Raw genomic sequence first — 18,737 nt, 5'->3', positions numbered from 1 at the left:
TATGCAAATGTGTTACTTGGTGACATCATTACGTTACGTAAGAAAAGGCGGGACTTAAAGCGAGGCGTTTCAGGCAGTTCAGGAGCAGTGTTTTTGTGGGGGAGAGGAACTACATTTGGCGTGGACTTTGGACTTTGTAACTTTGCAGACCTTTTACATGCACAAAAACGATATAACACACTAAAGGAAAGGGAAAAGCACAAAGCATGATAGGTCCTCTTTGATGTACTGTAGATAGTACATTACTCTAAAAACTCTTACAGTAAATAAATCCTCACTGGATACTCATATCTTGTAGGATCGCGTTAACTTTTTTTTAAAGTTAACGCGATAACGCCACTAATCGCAATCGACCTTTTGGAGGTTGTAGCGCGATCAGTTTTAAAGGTAAATAACGCTCCAAACTTACGTTAAATTTTAGAGAGTTAAACAGCCTTTGCCATTTTCAAAGGGTCCCCTTGACCTCTGACCTCCAGATCAGTGAATGTAAATGGGTTCTATGGGTACCCACGAGTCTCCCCTTTACAGACATGCCCACTTTATGATAATCACATGCAGTTTGGGGCAAGTCATAGTCAAGTCAGCACACTGACACACTGACAGCTGTTGTTGCCTGTTGGGCTGCAGTTTACCATGTTATGATTTGAGCATATTGTTTTATGCTAAATGTAGTACCTGTGAGGGTTTCTGGACAATATCTGTTAATTGATTTCCAATAATGAATACATACATTTGCATAGACCAAGGATATTTGCCCACTGCCATGTTAATAAGAGTATTAAATACTTGACAAATCTCCCTTTAAGGTGTATTTTGAACAGATAAAATACATGCGATTAATCACGATTAACTATAGACAATCATGCGATTAATCGCGGTTAAATATTTTAAATGATTTGATGATACTATCTAGTATTATCAGAAGAAAACATCACCGTCTGGATTTGGAAACCAGTGATACAGAAGTCCTAATGTTTGTCATTGTGTCCATTTGGAAAGGTGGTTATAGCCTTTAAGCCTCAAGCTTGTTGCAAACTGCAGCCCGATGCATAGTCAGCTTTAATTAATCATCTGTAACATTGTGTTTTTTCTGTAATGGTATACCCTCTATGCCATTATTCCAAAGTGAGCCACACCATAAAATGTACTCTCAATATAAAAAACAAACCTTTCTTTTTTCCCCTCTGGCACAGTTAGTCACAGTCAGGTGAAAATGTGAGATAAAAAAATGGTCTGAATTGAGTTGAAATTGGCTTAAAGATCCGTATTGATCAAGCAGACTCAGCTAGTCCATTTGCACTAATCTGATGATATCTGTTTTTTGTTTTTTTAATTTCCTCTTACTCTTTTCTTCGTCTATCACGGCTTTTGACATTTTTCTATTAGTTCAGGGTTAGCAACCTTTACTATCAAAAGAACCATTTCAGGCAAAAAAAAGAAGAAGACAAAAACTTGTCTGGAGCCACAAAACATTTGATCATTGTGATGAAGGTAACACAGTTTATAGTCTAAGTGTATAGTATATAAGTCTAATGCAGTGAGGGACAAAGAGACAATGTACTACGGAGTATTAGGGTCACATTAAGGGAAAAAACATCTGAGATTTACAGAATAAAGTCAGAATATTACGAGAAAAAAGTCGTAACATAATGAGAATAAAGTCATAACTTTATGAAAAAAAAAAGTCGTACTATAACAAGAATAAAGTCATAACTTCACGAGAAAAAAAGTTGTACTATTACAAGAATAAAGTCATAACTTTATGAGAAAAAAAGTCGTAATATAACGAGAATAAAGTCATAACTTTATGAGAAAAAAAGTCGTAATATTACGAGAATAAAGTCATAACTTTACGAGAAAAAAAGTCGTAATATTACGAGAATAAAGTCATAACTTTACGAGAAAAAAAAGAAAATAACACGTGAAATTACTACTTTATAATATTATGACATTATTCTCGACCGTCGTACCATAGACCTACAACAATGATAAATGAAAATGTAAACAAAAAAACAGTTATTTATTTCCACTATTTTTTTTTAAAATCCACAGGGAGCCACTGGAGAGGAGTTAAAGAGACGCAGGTTGCGGACCTCTGTATTAGTGAGTATTGGTAAGAAGGGAGACATGGAAAGTCTTGAAACAGCAGAGGAAAGAACAAGTACGATTTAAAGGATGCAGAACTTGAAGAAATAATATGAGGGAGTATAGGAAGCGTGAAACAACGGAACGAAAAGACACAAAAAAAAAGGTAAAAGAAGAAGAGAGAGCGGCCAAAGAGCAGAGATGATGTTTGTATGTGATGATATTAGACTGTGTTGCTACTGTTAAGGAGCCAGGTCCCCCAGTGAGCTGGCAACCAAAGTCACCTTCTGGCAGCTGTCTACTGTCATCTACTAATGCACTCACAACGACTTCTGAACCTCACAGTTAATGACCGGGGAGGTAATGGAGAGGGATGTAGGCCACGAGCAGCTCTACAGTCTGGTGGACTGGTTTTTGCACATGACCGGGATTCATTTACATCCATATAAAGCTATGTACGGTATATCATCGTCTGCGTCACCAGCTGCGTATGGAAATATATAATCTACATGCGCATACCGGTCTGGAATAATGATGTCTGTGTGAGAACACAAAGCTGTATGGCGCCCCCTGTGTCTTGTGTGCACATTACCTGAAAATCCCTCTCTTCTAGAATTTCTTTCCTCCACCTCACCAGGAAGGCGGCGCACACGTAGAGGTGGAAATGGGAGAAGCCCTCTGGTTCAGCCTAGTGAGAAAGAGTGTGAGAGAGAGAGAGAGAGAGAGAGAGAGAGAGAGAGAGAGAGAGAGAGAGAGACAAGTTTAACATTTCACACACACAGCTATTGTTCAAATAGAAGCTTAAGGATGGAAGGAAAGCACCTCAAATAGCTCGAGCCTTTCATCACATTTCATTTTGAGATTAAGAAACGTTTCTACATGATGTATTTAGTACACACAAACAGAAGATAAAAAAAGAAGAATATAAAACATTTATCTGTCACAATCCAGAAATTTACATTTGCAGGGCGACGGAGACAACGAAAGATACAAATCCCCTCTTCTTTGCACAGCTTTTTATTCCAGCCCCTCGTTACGTTTGGCGGCTCTTTTTTTTTTTCCATGACTCGGCAATGAGCGGGGGAATTAAAGAGGGAGGGAGACAAAGGATGAGATGGTCCTTGTTCTATTAATTTTTTTCTCTCCGGAGCCCTATAACAGGAAGAATAATTACCAGGGCCTTTAAATGCATGTGAATAGAGTATATGCCCTCTTCTCTGATATAGAATATCAAGAGCATTTTAATGTGTAAGCTTATCTGAATGTGTTCTGGCACGCTTGTCTGGAGGGTTTAGTTACCCACATACTGTATGTTATTTATAGCTTAAAATGCTTGGAATTAAAGGTAGAATATGTAACCGTTGTCGGGTGCTGTTTGTAAACTGACTCCTCCACGGCTCAGTTAGCGAGCGAAGGAGAGAGAGCTGCGATGGTGGAGGGAGCTATAGAGTGACTGAAGAGAGGGAGCGGCGTTAGTGAGAACAAAGCAGCGAATCGGAGAAATAAAACACTATTTTCTGATTGTTTCACGGCGGTTAGATTCTAAAACACACAACAATAAACACACAACTAACTCCACGAAATCCTACAGGAAGGTGCCCAAGTTGCCGGATTTTGAATGAATGCAGACTTCCTGTATGATGGCTGTGGGTCAGCGCTGCTCTTGTCAAACTACAGACACACACTGATCATAGCTGCACTCACAGCACAGAGAGGAGCAGGATCACCGGGACACAATAACGCAACCTGTTCCAATCTGTGAAATACGGCCGCTTTGTATCTAACAGAGTAAAGGGGAATTTGTGAGTCGGCATCAGAAGCCGAGGGGCGTGACAAAGCGGCGGTATTTGACCACCTGAACAGCTGTACACGCTGCACACTGTTATTGGCTCGGGGTTGCACCCCCACATGGGGCACAAAGCCACTTTGCAGACGCCCATAAGCGTCCCGACGAGTAAAGCAAAATAAGAAGAGAAAATCCAGGCAGAGGGCATACGTGATGATTGAGAGGGATTATTATAGTATCAATCTATATATCGTTTTTTAGGAAATTCTTGCATATTATACCTTAAAAGTGTGGAATTGCACTCATGAATCTATCTCTCTACTGTAATATGCGCTACCCAAATCACACTCTTAGTAATAGCATAAATTCATGAATTATTCCAGACGTGTGCTCTCTGATGTGTCATCTTCGATAGTATGTGGTGCTAAAGAAGCAATGCTGCATTAATATGCTCTCACATTTAACTACCCAGGCTTCATTTACAGTTGTAGAAAACTGACTCTTTAATTCAATATCACGCTCTGTAGACTCTTTGGCACAGGTGAGTTAATAAAAAGACACACGTGTTCCAATAATTCAGCCGTGTTTATCACATTTTACTTCTAATTTACAGGATCGCAATTAGATATAGAGGTGTAGCATTACTCATTTCCACTTTGTCTGAGCAAACCGACCGCAAGCGTTGCTCTTTAACCACCACACTCGTTTGTGTATAACGGCGAGCCATAACTCTGCAGGAATTAACAGGAACTGCCTTTCTGCTGTGATAATTGAATTTCCCTCCAGGAACGAGGGGAGAAATAATAGTGGGATGGATGGATTTAAACAGAGACACGGTGCGATACAAAAATAGTAGTCGGAAAAATATACCAGCTGTGTGTTGGCTCTCGCTCTTTACTGCGTCGTTGCTTTTCTCGTGTTAGGTGTTTCTAGACAGATTGATCCTGCCTACACCTTTGTGTACGTCTCCTGTTGTTTGGCTTTCCTCTTACTTTACCTCCCACTTAGTTAAACCAATTCTCAGAATTCCCCAACTGAGAGTGTTTGTGTGTGAAAGTGAGTGATAGAAATAGAGAGTGTGGTGAGCGAGAGAGAGAGAGAGAGAAAAAAAGATGGGTGTTTGTGAACAGTGAAGCGTAGCGTGATGTGAGTTGTAAACTGGCAGGTGATTGGCTTGTTGGTCTAACCTTGCATCTACAATCCAAACAACAGAAGCCATCAAACACACTCTCTCCCTCACACACACAAACACACACACACACAGATGAGTTCGTATACGAGCAGCATACGGGAGCGCAGTGTTTATCAGCCCCCAAAGCTTTGCACGGTTTTAATTTCCTTTCTTCTATGAGTTTTTGCGTGCGTGTGTGTGTGAGTTCATGGTTGAGGGCACCAATGAACTCTCAGGGACTGTTGAAACTCTGAAATCCAGTCTCTCTTGTCTGCCCCCTCTCCCTCTTTTTCAATCACCCCTCCATCTATCCTCCCTGCTCTCACAGTCTCTCACCTCCTTCGGTCTCATTCAACAAATGTCTGTCACCAAACCCTCCTCTCTCTTTCTCATCAATAAGACCATGAGGAATATTTCACAAATTAAAAAGCCATTTATCTTTATCAAAAACAACTTTTGTTAACAAGTTATCTTGATATTTTTGATTTGTCACCAATCAATTTCCATGGCGCTCCACCATTAGTTTGAGATCTATTGGCTCCATTGGCTGCAGTAGGAATGGTAGTGAACTAATGACAGTATGTAGGACTTGTGATGTGTTTCAGGCAGCAGAAAGAAGAAAAAGGGCTATAAAAAGAACAAACTGCTCACTTTGTTTTTGCATTACTGAATCACTTGTATGTGTGTTAAGCTTTTTAAGTGCAAATTGCCACTGCATACTGTATGTAGTCAAACTACACATCACTATAGTAATGCTCCTTTATTGCAAAGTCGCTTTACAAGCAAAACATTTTTGAAAAATTGGTTGGTACTTGACTGTGGAAAACGTCTATGCACTGATAAAAAATTACGTTTTAAAGGTCCCATATTGTAAAAAGTGAGATTTTCATGTCTGTATAAAGCAGGTTTAAGAGATATATGAACACTGTGAAAGTATCAAAACACTCAATTCAGAGATAAATACACACAGTCCATATTCAGAAACTGTGCGTTTGAAACAAGCCGTTAGGATTTCTGTCCATTTGTGATGTCACAAATATACAATATTTAGACCATTACACGGTTTTAAACGTAAACCTTCTAAATTTCTAAAAAACAGGGTGTGTTCCTGTTGGTTCTCGTGACATTCATATTTTGGAGTGAGCCAGGATAGCCGTTTGTGCCTGCTTCCAGTCTTTATGCTAAGCTAAGCTAAGCTTATCGACTCCCAGCTCTAGCCCCATATTTTAAACACAGTGAGTGGTACAAATCTTCTCATCTAGCTCTTGTCAATAAAGTAAATAAGTGTATGTATACAACCTAGTGTAGGAACAAATAATCAACAGATTAATGATGATGCCAATAACTCTTAGTCACAGTCCTGCTTGTTATAAATGGTTTTACACAGTAACGTATCAAAAAATTTCTAAATGAAATACAGTGTGAAACTTCAACATCTTTTTTCCTCTCTCCCACCACATATCTCTCTCTCCCTCCATTCCTACCAGCCATCTCTCTCTCTGACACTCCCTCCTGCTCTATCCATCCACTGCTGCTGCTTCAGCTGAAGGCTTTCGCATCATTATGATTTGCAACATAAAGTTTGTCGTGGGAGTCAAGGTAACTCCGTCAAACTCGTCTCCCCCCTCTCCTCCTCCTCCTCCATTGTTATGCTTGGTCCTCCCCTCTTGTGTCAGGGCAGCCATATTGGCAGAGACAGGCGAGACTCTGAGTGACAAGTTCTGCTGATCAAAGTAGGGAGAAAGTGCGGGTAGGTAAGGGGGGAAGCAACGGGGGAGAAAGGCCAATGGTGGTATACGGGGGAGAGGAGTCAACAGAGGGAGGGGTACGAGGTAAGGGGGGAGTACATGAGGGTACAGAGAGGGTAGGAGGCTAAAGGTGAACAGAGGACAAAGAGGGAATGCAGATAGAGATTGAGAAGCAGTATTGCAATGTCACGGTGTCTTGAAACTGCTGCGTTGGCTGTCTGACTAGTCTCATCCCCCCGAAACAAAGCGGCCTGACGTGGGACTAACTCGATACCCTGACGAACCAACTCCAGACAAGGTGAAAAGGTGACGGTGCTGCAGGGGAGTGATGCATGATGATAAACGAGCAGATTTAAAACTGATAGCATATGATGAAGCGCCGGCTCTCCAACGGTAATTCTAATGCTCTTTTCATATTATACGAACAAGACTGTTGGCGATAGTTGACATTAACTGCTACAAGTATTCCTGTGTGCAATTCATCTCTGAGGGCTGGGATAGTGTGCGTCATGTGGGTTTATGACTGCAGAATACATTTAAAAGGAACCTATTATGCTTATTATAAGGTGCATACTTGTATTTTAGGTTTACATGATTTAAAGGTCCCATATTGTAAAAAGTGAGATTTGTATGTCTTTTATATTATAAAGCAGGTTTAAGTGCTTTATAAATACTGTTAAACTATCAAAACACTCAATATGCGGAGAAACACACACAGCTCGTATTCATATACTGTGCGTTTGAAACAAGCCGTTTGGATTTTTGTCCATTTGTGATGTCACAAATATATAATATATAGATCACTACACAGTTTCAAACGTAAACATTCTAAATGTGTCCCAATTTATTTACTGTTGCAGTGTATGTGAATAACATCAGCTGACAGGAAGTAAACATGGACCCAAGCTGTTGCCTACTAATGCAATTCCGTTGAAATGCACTAAAACGGAGCGTTTCAGACAGAGGGTGTATACAGGTATATTCAGGCACACAATACGAGGAAAATCAAGTTTTTTTTTTAACATTACAGCATGTAAACATGTTCTAGTAGAAACACAAAATACAAGTATGAAACTGAAAATGAGCATGATATGGGACCTTTAATGTTCAAAAAACACTTTGGTTTTCACACACCGGCTGTGATTCAGCACCTCTTTTCACCTTCTGTCTGAAATGCTCTTGTTTGAGCTCCCCCTATAGCATAAAAGCATAATAGGTCCCCTTTAAACACTAAACGAAGGCAAAGAAGGGACATTTTGAATTGTAAATTCCATCGTAAGTATAAGATAGAGAATAAAAAAAGACTGCTGACAGGGATGACAAGAGTCAGGTCATGATGAAATCCATTTAAAAAGGAAAGGAGGGAAAAAAACGCCAGAGGAATGGCTCTAAATACATTCAAAAGTAACTTCTGCATTGTTTCTGTCCCTGTGTGTGCTTCTCTCTCCCATGCCATGTCTTGCTTTAGGCTACATTTTAAATTGCCAAGCACTAAGGTTAATCAAAGGAGGGGAGGAAAAAAAAGCAACATAAAATAATAAGATCATAATTCCCAGCTTGCCATGGATTTGGTCCATTTCAGATCCCTTCAACCTCCCCGTGTTTATGTTGGATTTGAAAGAAAAAGCACCGGAGTGAAAGCAATTCACAGGTGTCCATAATGTGTGGGTGAGTGAGAATATGTGAAAATGAAGATAATGTGTATGAAAACATACAGCAGCGACGAGAAAATTAGAAACATCACGATGTAACCCAGGACATTAACTCTGCGATAAATGCTACCTTTGTGAAACTTCTAATGTTCATTTCGTGCTGCGAGTTTTGTCAGAGACAGATAATAAAACGGGGAGAGTTATTGATGCTCATGTCAGCGGGAGTGTGACGGAGGGACGCAAAGAGGAGAGTTTTATGTGCATTTATGGAAGCCGGTGTGTGTGTGTGTGTGTATGATCGGGGTCCTGTCTACAGAGGCCCGTCTCATTGTTTGGAGTGACCGCGAGGCCAACCGGTACTACAGATAGGAGACAGAGAGGCAGGAGGAGTGAGGAGGGCCGCTTCCCTCTGGGATGCTCACACAATCTCCCTCTTATTCTGTTGGCAGCCAGGTGTTTTATTCATATCCAAGAGTGCGTGTAACCCTTGTGTAGTCTGATAAAGATATGAAGGTCTGAAGCACTGCATTTAGAAAGGTTATTTCTCTTGGTTTTACATGATAAACAATTCTATTTTTGATTAAATAATGCTGCCAAAGAAATTCAACCTCAATGGGAGAATGTTTTTCTCATCGTTCATCTCTATGGTATTAACACTAAATGATTCTGTTTGGTGAAGGCCATGCAACATTTTAATGTTGCTTTTTTTGGTGGTAACGGATTGGCATTAGGGGTTGGGGAAAAAAAATTGATACAGCACAATATCGCAATACTTTGCGCGGCAATATTGTATCCATACACGGATGTCAAGTATTGATCTTTTATTATATATAAACTATTAACCTCTTAACAATCTCTCGGCCGCTATCCTGTCTTTCGGAGGTTGTTAATGCTGGTATCATATGAAACTAGAAAAACTAAGGAATCCATTGGTACCATGCATGTCATGTTAGCTTTTCGGTAAGAATGCTAAATAATGCTCCGAAATTACGCTAAATTTTGGCGAGGAAAAACTGGTATGGCCATTTTCAAAAGGGGTCCCTTGACCTCTGACCTCAGGGTGTGAGAATGAAAACTCTGAAATGAACAAACTGTATCTTATTAGATAAAACAGAGGTTGAAAAATGCATAATTTGCAGTTGAAAAAAGGTAATAAATCGCAATGTACATTGTAACATACCTTACCGCAATACTCCAAAAATATTTAAATTTGCAATAACTTTGTATCGTGACTTAAAAAGTCCAGTGTGTAGGATCTGGCGGTATCTAGCAGTGAGGTGGGGAGATTGCAACTAACTGAGGGTTCCCCCTTTTGCCAAGTCTGTTGGAAAACTAGAGTGGCCGATGCGTAAACGCGAATGTCCCTATCTAGAGCCAGTTGTAAGAGTTGTAGGTCATTTGGAGCAGAGCCAGTGCGTAGAGTGTGTATGTACGTAGGAAGCGAGTTGTGAAGCAAAAGAGAGCGAGAGCGAGAGCGGCGGCGACAGGAGCGAGTAACGTTATCGACTTTGGCCCAAGCAGGAAAAATTAACAGTGTTTGGTTTGTCCGTTCTGGGCTACTGTAGAAACATGGTGGTGCAACATGAAGGACTCTGTGAAGAGGACCCGCTCACTGTGTAGATATAAATGCTCATTGTGAGGTAACGAAAAGATAAGGATTCTTATTATCAGGTGATTATACACTAAAGAAAGCATACTTATTAATATTATATTCCATTTCTGCCAATAGATCCCCCTAAATGTTACACACCGGTCCTTTAAGTATCATGATAGTATCATATCGTGGGGAGTCTGGTGATTCTCACCCTTAATATGCATATAATACTCTACTATGTGTAGGGTTTTATTAGGAGCAGTGAGAGGGGAAGGACACCCAGAAGCATCAACTCATGCTGCAAGTTGGATCATATTAGCAGGTAAGCTGTGCCCCTTCAGGTTATTAGAAAATCTCTAACAAACAAGAATGCAAATTCTGGTAAGGTACAGATACGAATATACTGTATAAATAGCTAATTGTCGTGGCAGGGACTTTATCTTTTATCAGTATCCTAAAGAAGAATATTTCAATCTAATTTCATTGCCTTTTACTTTATCTGAGACCTGCATTTTCACATTAAATATGAAAGATAAAGTGCTGGAGTCAGCCAATTGCCAATATTCATCATGTAAGGGCCTAAAAGGTATATAAAGAAAAATACAGCATGCAAAAAAATATGCTTAACAAAGAATATTGTCCCCTCATTCAATATGAAGCGAAGGAAAATGACAGTTATAAAACATTAGACTGAGGCTAGATGAGGACATATATTGAGGTCTGTGGTAGTACAAATATTCAGATCCTATAGTTAAAGGAACATTGTGTAGGACCTGGCGGTATCTAGCGGTGAAGTGAGGAGATTACAACCAACTGAAGCCTCTCCTGTGTGCCCAGCGTGTAGGAGAGCTACGGTGGCCGAGGCGAGGATGTAAAGGGCCCTCTCTAGAGCCAGCTGTAGGGACTGGAGGTCATTTGGAGCAGAGCCGGTGCTTAGAGTGAGTGTGTATATGTGGGAAGTGAGCGTTGTGAGTGAGTGTGTTGATGGTCAGATGGAGCTAGTTTAAACTACATTTAGTCTGGTGGTTCCCAACCTCTGAGTCGAGTCCCACCAAAGGGTCACTAGATGAAACTGGGAGGACATGACATGATTAATGGTGTAAGAAAGAAGAATAGAACAAAGTTCTGCAATACAAATCTGTGATTTTTTTCGGTCTTTTATGAATTATTTGACACTTCTACCTTTCTAAGAGTTATTTAATCTATCTCAAAAGTTTAGAGGGAAAATGGTTAATTGGTGAAACTTCTAACAACCCAAAGGCATCTGAAATGTGACAGGGGGCAACAAATAGACCCTGCTTGTTGGTAAGAGATCACAAGCTTAAACGCTTAGTTTAATCCTAAACAATGATTTCTATTTTATAATCAGCTTATCATATTTGTTTTCATGTAAAAATCTAAATCAGAAAAGAAATATAGCTGCTGTCAAATAAAGTACTGGAGCTGCAACTAATGACTGCTTTCAGTATCAAATAATCTACTGATTATCAATAAGTCAATAAATCCATCATTTAGTCTATAAAATATCCAAAACTTTCATATTTCACATTTGTTTTTTCTCGCAGAAGTTTCGATAACTGCAAATGTCAGATGCCGATAAAAGCAAGCCAACCGATAACATAATGACTTTTGCTCATGTGATCAATAGATTTTCTCGGACGTCAATGTCATAATTCTGTTCATACCGTCACACAGCGATATAGATATTGATCGATAATTTATGACTATAAAGACTATGAACATAAAGACAATATAGCAGTTGAACTGGCTTGTGATGGTGAATAACAGGCCCGTCTGCAGTGTGTAGAGTTGAGTGAAGGTTTATTATAGTAAAGACAACAACGATGATTGTGTGATGGTGCAGAACTTAGTACGGAACGCAAATATTTGTGTCAGCCTTGATGTGACGGGTTTGAACGTGACAAATTGTCAACAAATATTCTGCATTTTTCATTTTGTTTTGTACCAGGTGTGAAAAGGCCTTACAGTCCAAAATCAAAAGATATCTAGTTCAAAATCATATAAGACATTCAGAAAAGCTGGAACTATAAAGTACAATATTTGACTATGAAATTTAAAGGTCCCATATTGTAAAAAGTGAGATTTTCATGTCTTTTATATTATAAAGCAGGTTTAAGTGATATATATAAATACTGTGAAAGCAAATCGAAGCAAAGCGCTCAATATACGGAGAAATACACACAGCCCGTATTCAGAAATTGTGCTTTTTAAACAAGCCGTTAGGATTTCTGTCCATTTGTGATGTCACAAATATACAATATTTAGACCATTACACGGTTTTAAACATAAACATTCTAAATGTGTCCCAGTTTATTTCCTGTTGCAGTATATGTAAATAACATCAGCTGACAGGAAGTAAACATGGACCCAAACTGTTGCCAGGCAACGCAATTCCGTTGAAATACACTAAAACGGAGCGTTTCAGACAGAGGGTAAATACAGGTATATTCAGGCAGACAGTATGAGGAAAATAAAGTTTTTTTAACATTACAGCATGTAAACATGTTCTAGTAGAAACACTAAATACAAGTAAGAACCTGAAATGAACCTGATATGGGACCTTTAATGGAGTAGAAGTATAAAGTAGCATGAAATAGAATCAAAGCAATACAAGGACCAACGTACATATTTGATTCATTCAGTCTGTGCTCTTTAATCTCAATCTTAGCTAATCTTCGGACCCTTGTTGCAGTAAATTAGCCCATTTTTCCACCAGGAATCGACACATCTGATCACATCTTACACAATGCTTTTAAACATGGCCACTAACGTCGCTAAACAGCTCCCTGCCTGGTAAACTCAACCGTCCATATGGAAAAGGACCGTATATTTCAGGACCTGAAAATGTCACAGTATCCTTTTAACAGCCATGCTAATGCTGCCACACTGAGCTACTTGCTAATTTCATGCTCCACGCAACAGGGATAATTTGGTCCCTGTCTGTCTGTCTGTCCGTCTGTGTGTGTGTGTGTGTGTGTGTGTGTGTGTGTGTGTGTGTGTGTGTGTGTGTGTGTGTGTGTGTGTGTGTGTGTATGCCGGGGGGGGGAAGGTGTGTGTATATCTGTGTGTGTGAGTGTGTTTCGCTCTACATCGTTCATGTTTTTCTCTCTTGTTTCTCCCTCTCCTCGTCGTCTCGAGATCAATAGTGACAAATAGGGAAAAAGCAGAATCAGACTGAGGGCAAAATAGACAACAAAAAAAAGAGACAGAAAAAAAAGACAAATTTAGAGAAGACACTGCAGATAGAAAGAAAGAAAGAAGATGACAGAGATAGAGAGAAAGACAGAGGAAGCCTTTCGTGTGCTGGATCAGGCTACTGAACAGATGGCCACACCGCAGAGAGAGGACCACAGCGGAGACATTACAACACTCAGGTTAAAATCTCCCCTGGAACACACACACACGCACATGCACTCGCACTCGCACACGCACTCGAACACGCACACACACACACACACACACACACACACACACACACACACACACACACACACACACACACACACACACACACACACACACACACACACACACACACACACACACACACACACACACACACACACGCTCAGTGGCAAAGGGCAAGGTTTTTCTGTTTATTATCTGCATTTGTGAGAGAACCAGATTTTTTTGTCCAGACGAGGCCAACAACATTTTCCTGCGTGTGTTAAGGACATTTGTCAAAAAAAAGCTGCATTAATCTAGTTTGTAAATCCAGTTTGTTTGTTTGACATTAATGAATAATGCATGTTTCGTTGTGGTGAAAAGGGGCCTATACAACAACCGAAGCATGTACCGAACAGAGAAGCATTCTTACCTCGGAGGTAAGGTCGGTAAAGCGTAACAAGAGCTCAAACAAACACAGGAAAACATGCCGACAATGGGAAGGAACACACGCTTACAAAAAGCTTTTAAAGGCTTCAATGGCATTGTCCTTTGAGATAAAAGTTCTCCATGTGGTTGTATGTTGTGGACTATCTTTCAAAAGTGCCATTTAAGGTCAAGTATGATGGAGAAGAGCAACGGTGAGGACATGGAGGAAAAGATAGGATAGAGGGGTAAATTTAGGATGAGTTGAGAAGAAAGATGACGAGCAGAAAGGACATCGTAGTGGAAGAATAAAAAAAAGTTCTAAAAAGGACAGAATATAGAAGAGAGCAGAATAGAAGAGATAAGAACAGCGTTGCTTACAGCTCTACTGAAAGTTTCATGAGTGGAAATGACCTAATATCCCTACTAGGGTAGGACTGGAGGTGAGGGACTGTGACAGAGCCTGCCAAAAGAAAGGTGTATGTGCGTGTTGTGTCTGAAAGGTTGTGTTGGGGGGGGATGCGATCCAAACGACATTGTAAAACATCAAATATTTAGAGGATGGATTACAAGTACAACGTGTACTTGGGCTGATGTCAAGTCACGACAAAGAAACAACACTGTTTAATCATTCATTCCTGGTTTCTTTTTTAGACTTGAAGTAGACGTATGAGTGTGGTTGTTCGTTACTTCGCCTACAGATGTTTTGGTAAAGAATTAAGGTCATTATGAACACTGTATCCTTCGTAATTCTTAGTTACAGACAGTTATGTCAATATCCTCCATCCACCCGTCCAAACTAGGAATGTCATGATACCAGAAATTTGGTATTCGATACCAATACCAGTGAAATTCCACGATTCTCGATAATTCCCAATTCGATACCACGGTAAAAAACAAAAACAAAACAGTTACAGTAAAAAAAACTGTTAAAACTCTTCTCCAAACAACTGGATTTATTCAAGTTTCTCACCAAAAACTACATTTGACAAGATTGCATTTGATGATCATAACGTTATAATTTACCATTATCAGAGAAAAAATAGGGTGCGTCCATAGACTGGAAGTAAGAAGTGGACGTTTTGAAGCCTCGAGTTCAGCATTTTGGCCATCGCCATCTTGGTTATTTGCAACCAGAAGTGACACAAGAGGGTGGAGCTAAGTACAACCGAACGCTAAATAAGAAATTTTTAGGCGACCAAAATGTTACAATTACCTTTCATGAACTGAAAACACACTGTGAAAGGGTTAAAGTTCTACGACGAAAACACGGACAACTCCCAGACTACACAACGCCATGGTAGCAACCTGTCAACTACAAGGTAGCCCCGCCCTAAAGCATCCCCTGCTTTATGGTCTATCTGACTCTAAATGGGACCATCATTTACTAAATGAACATCATGCTGTATTGAAGAAAACTTGAAACTAGTGATTGAGACCATAAACTCATGTTTACAATGTTTACTGAGGTAATAAATCAAGAGAGAAGTAGGCTCATTTTCTCATAGACTTCTATACAATCAGAGGAGTCGCCCCCTGCTGGTTGTTAGTAAGAATGCAAGTTTAAGGCACTTCAGCATTGGCTTCACATTTCAGACCCCAGAGTTGCCCACTGGCTGCGTCGGTAGTGAGTTTACTATGTCTTTTGGGATTTTAGACGGCGTTAGTCTCGAGCTCCCCGGTACTTAGGGTTAGGGATGCACCGATACCGATGCCAGTATTGGGCCCGATACTGTGCTCATGTACTCGTACTTGTACTCGCAAAACAGCTCAGATACAACGGCACCGATACCACTTTACAGCAGCGTGACGTTAACCTCTCGTCACCATCTTTCGGGTTCTCGCGCTCCACCTCCCCGACGGTGCGGGCGAGAAGGGCCGGGATCCCACCTCAGCCAGTGCGCGCCGGCCCTAACTTTCATTGCGCCACAGGGTTTCGCTTGCACCCTCTGACTCGCGCATGCGTTAAGACTCCTTGGTCCGTGTTTCAAGTCGGGTGGGTTGCTGACATTGCCGCAGACCCCTGGTGCCATTTACGTGGGCCGCGGATTGGTTTGGTTGGGGCGCACTGAGGACAGTCCGCCCCGGTCGACAGTCGCACCGGGAGCAGGGAGCCCCTTCACGGTGCGGCGAGGTCCAGGCAGGGAACGCTGTAAAGCTGCGGACGCGAGCCACCTTCACCCCGAGCCTTTCCAGGCCGACCTAGAACCGGTCGTGGCACACCGCCTCGTATGCGGGACTCCCCAGCCTGCCGTGTGTCGCTCACACCCTCCAGCTGGCTGTTAACGAGGGTCTTTTGGCACAGGGAAGTACTCGTATCGGTACTCGGTATCGGCGAGAACCCAAATGTAAGTTCTTGTACTTGTACTCGGTCTGAAAAAAAATGGTATCGGTTATCGTCACGTTTTCAGAATTTTGGCATTGACTTGTGACATCCCTAGCCCAAACCAGATCCAGCTCCATCCTACCCATACTGGTGAACTAGACCCAAAGATACTTCAACTCCTTCACTTGGGGCAGTGACTTACTCCCAACCCGAAGGGAGCAATCCACCACTTTCCAGTAGAGTACCGTGGTCTTAGGCTTGGAGGTGCAGACTCTCAGCCCCACCAACCCAGTGCACACTGGGGGTCACCGTCTGACGAAGCCAGCAGGACCACATCATCCACTAAATGCAGAGGCACTCTGAAGCCCCCATACCTCAGGATCCCTCAACGGTCCAATATCAATATTTTGCTTGGTGAGCGTGTCATAACTCTCTGCCTAAACAAACATGTATTGTGTAAATCTATAAATCAGCAAAACTATTCAAAACCATAATGGATACAACATAAACCGAGGCGTCCCAGTGGCTTTAACTCATCTATCAGTGTGTACCTACTGCTCTGAAGTCGAGGTGTAAATTATGTTCAGGAAATGAGACATGAATTGTAATTAAATGTCTGGACAAGGTATTATGTTTTATGATGCTGTAAATCCATTTTAAAAGCAGAACTTTCTGTTCCCTTCATATATTCGTCAGTGTGTCTCTCTGACTGTATTTTGCTCATTGGATTGTTCTGCACTCTTTCACTCTGTTTTCCTTTATTTGTTCCTTCTTTCAGCAGGATGATGATTAGATTTGCCGCTGAGCTCTTTACTGTTGATGCGTGATGACAAATAGCTGCTTGTTACTATGGACACCATGCAGAGTTCACGTACAAATAGAGACCATTATACAGTAGAGCTGGCTGAGGTAGGGAGCAGTACTGGGTCAGCTAGTATATCTTAATTATGTGTTAATTTACTTCACGCGGATAAACCAGAGGATTTGTAAAGGTCACGCACTCTGATTCCAACGTCATTCTCTTGATGCATTTCCACGAATATATACAAAACGTTTCCACCTCTCACCCTTTCCACTCCTCACTTATTCACCCTTTCCATCTTTCGAGCAAAAGCAAAAGATGGGTCCGATATTATCTACACATAACCACACCTGCAAGACGTTCCTATCCACCTTTACACCTCTAGATATGCCTCCATCTCCTGCCAGCTGGCTGTGCTTCAGTCAAAATGCACCAGAAAAAAGCAGCCTAAATGGGAGAGCACTGGTTGTAATGATTTAGTATCAATCCCTCACTCGAGTAAAATGCAGTGCCTATCAGTAATTATGAAGGATGGGCTGACCACGAAGCTGGTCCATGAAAACATAGTGCTGCTGTCGGGTCAGCTAAAGTGTTCTTTCGGAGAAAAATGCGATTCTTTGGCTTCCTAATCGCTGATGTCCACATAAGTCACGGGAGTGGACGGACTGCACTTAAACTGGAGGGATGTTCAGGATTTTTTTAGGTTGGCTAGTACTGGACTGTAGCTGACCCAGCACGTTAATGTCACTGAGAACGGAGGAAGTGGAGAGAATATTCGCTGGCAGGGATCAGTTACTGGAAGTAGGATTACGGTGATATGATTATTTGGAAGCAATGGTAATGCTGAAATTACCTGGATTACCTGGATGTCTAAAGTACTCATATAATAGCTTGATTAACATTTAGTAAATATGTAAAAACTAGAATTACTGCCTCGTGGTTTACAGTCCAATTAACAACTTGAGTTGACCGTTAACCGACAAGATTAGTGCCTCGCATGCAGCGGTGCACCAGCTGCAGGAGCACAACAGACAACTGAGTCTCCAGTTCACCGTCCGGGAGCGTTGACTTAGCAGCTACGATGCTGCGTGTAGTGTCGCGGACATGCAGCCACTTTCCCAGTAAAAGTCTCCACCACACATTTAGTTTAGTTTAGCAGGTTATCAGCTGTGTGTCTGCCCGGAGTGACTTTAGTTAGTGCTCAACAAACAGTGTGTGTATTTGTGCTACGTTAGCAGCTCTAGCATTGCCGGAGGCTCCGTGGCCGTCGCTGCTCTGTCATTGCGGCGTAACTTTTGCAAGTGTCCAAAAGACCGTGTATGTGTGGCGGCGGGGAGTGTGGGTTTATCGGTGGTGTTACAGCTGTGAACGTAGGTGTAGCAGACAGTGTGTGTACAGTTTATTTGTTGGTGGATAAATGCTACGAGGCTACAACTCGCTCCGCTCAAGCGAGATAGAGACCGGAGTCAACTTCCTGTATCCTGCAACTCCAGCTTCACCTCTTAAGGTGGACCAGCTTTTCTCCTTAAAGAGACAAGCCGCTCCTCTGAGTTTTTCTCAGCTTTTTAATTAATTATTAATATTTCTTTTAACCGTTTTAACCGATAGCGTTATCGGTTAAAGTTCTTAATGTCGGTTAACGGTTAAATGATTAATTATTAACATCACTAGTTCTGAGATTGCATTTGTGCCAATGCGTTCCGCCTCTTTAGCTTTCCACACGGACTGTTTACCTGCATTCA

General features: G+C 41.3%; 1 protein-coding gene across 3 annotated transcripts in view; it reads right to left on the bottom strand.

Moving 5' to 3' along the window:
• tbc1d22a (TBC1 domain family, member 22a) overlaps positions 1–18,737 on the bottom strand; it is a 182,422-nt gene that overhangs the window by 26,576 nt on the left and 137,109 nt on the right. For all 3 annotated transcript variants that reach the window (XM_037760157.1, XM_037760156.1, XM_037760158.1), the window contains one exon: positions 2,678–2,773. In XM_037760157.1, coding sequence (XP_037616085.1) covers positions 2,678–2,773 — 96 coding nt within the window. The remainder of the gene's footprint in view (positions 1–2,677; positions 2,774–18,737) is intronic.

Source organism: Sebastes umbrosus, chromosome 23 (genome assembly GCF_015220745.1).
Source record: "Sebastes umbrosus isolate fSebUmb1 chromosome 23, fSebUmb1.pri, whole genome shotgun sequence".
NCBI lineage: Eukaryota > Metazoa > Chordata > Actinopteri > Perciformes > Sebastidae > Sebastes > Sebastes umbrosus.
This window is presented reverse-complemented; position numbering and strand designations above follow the sequence as displayed.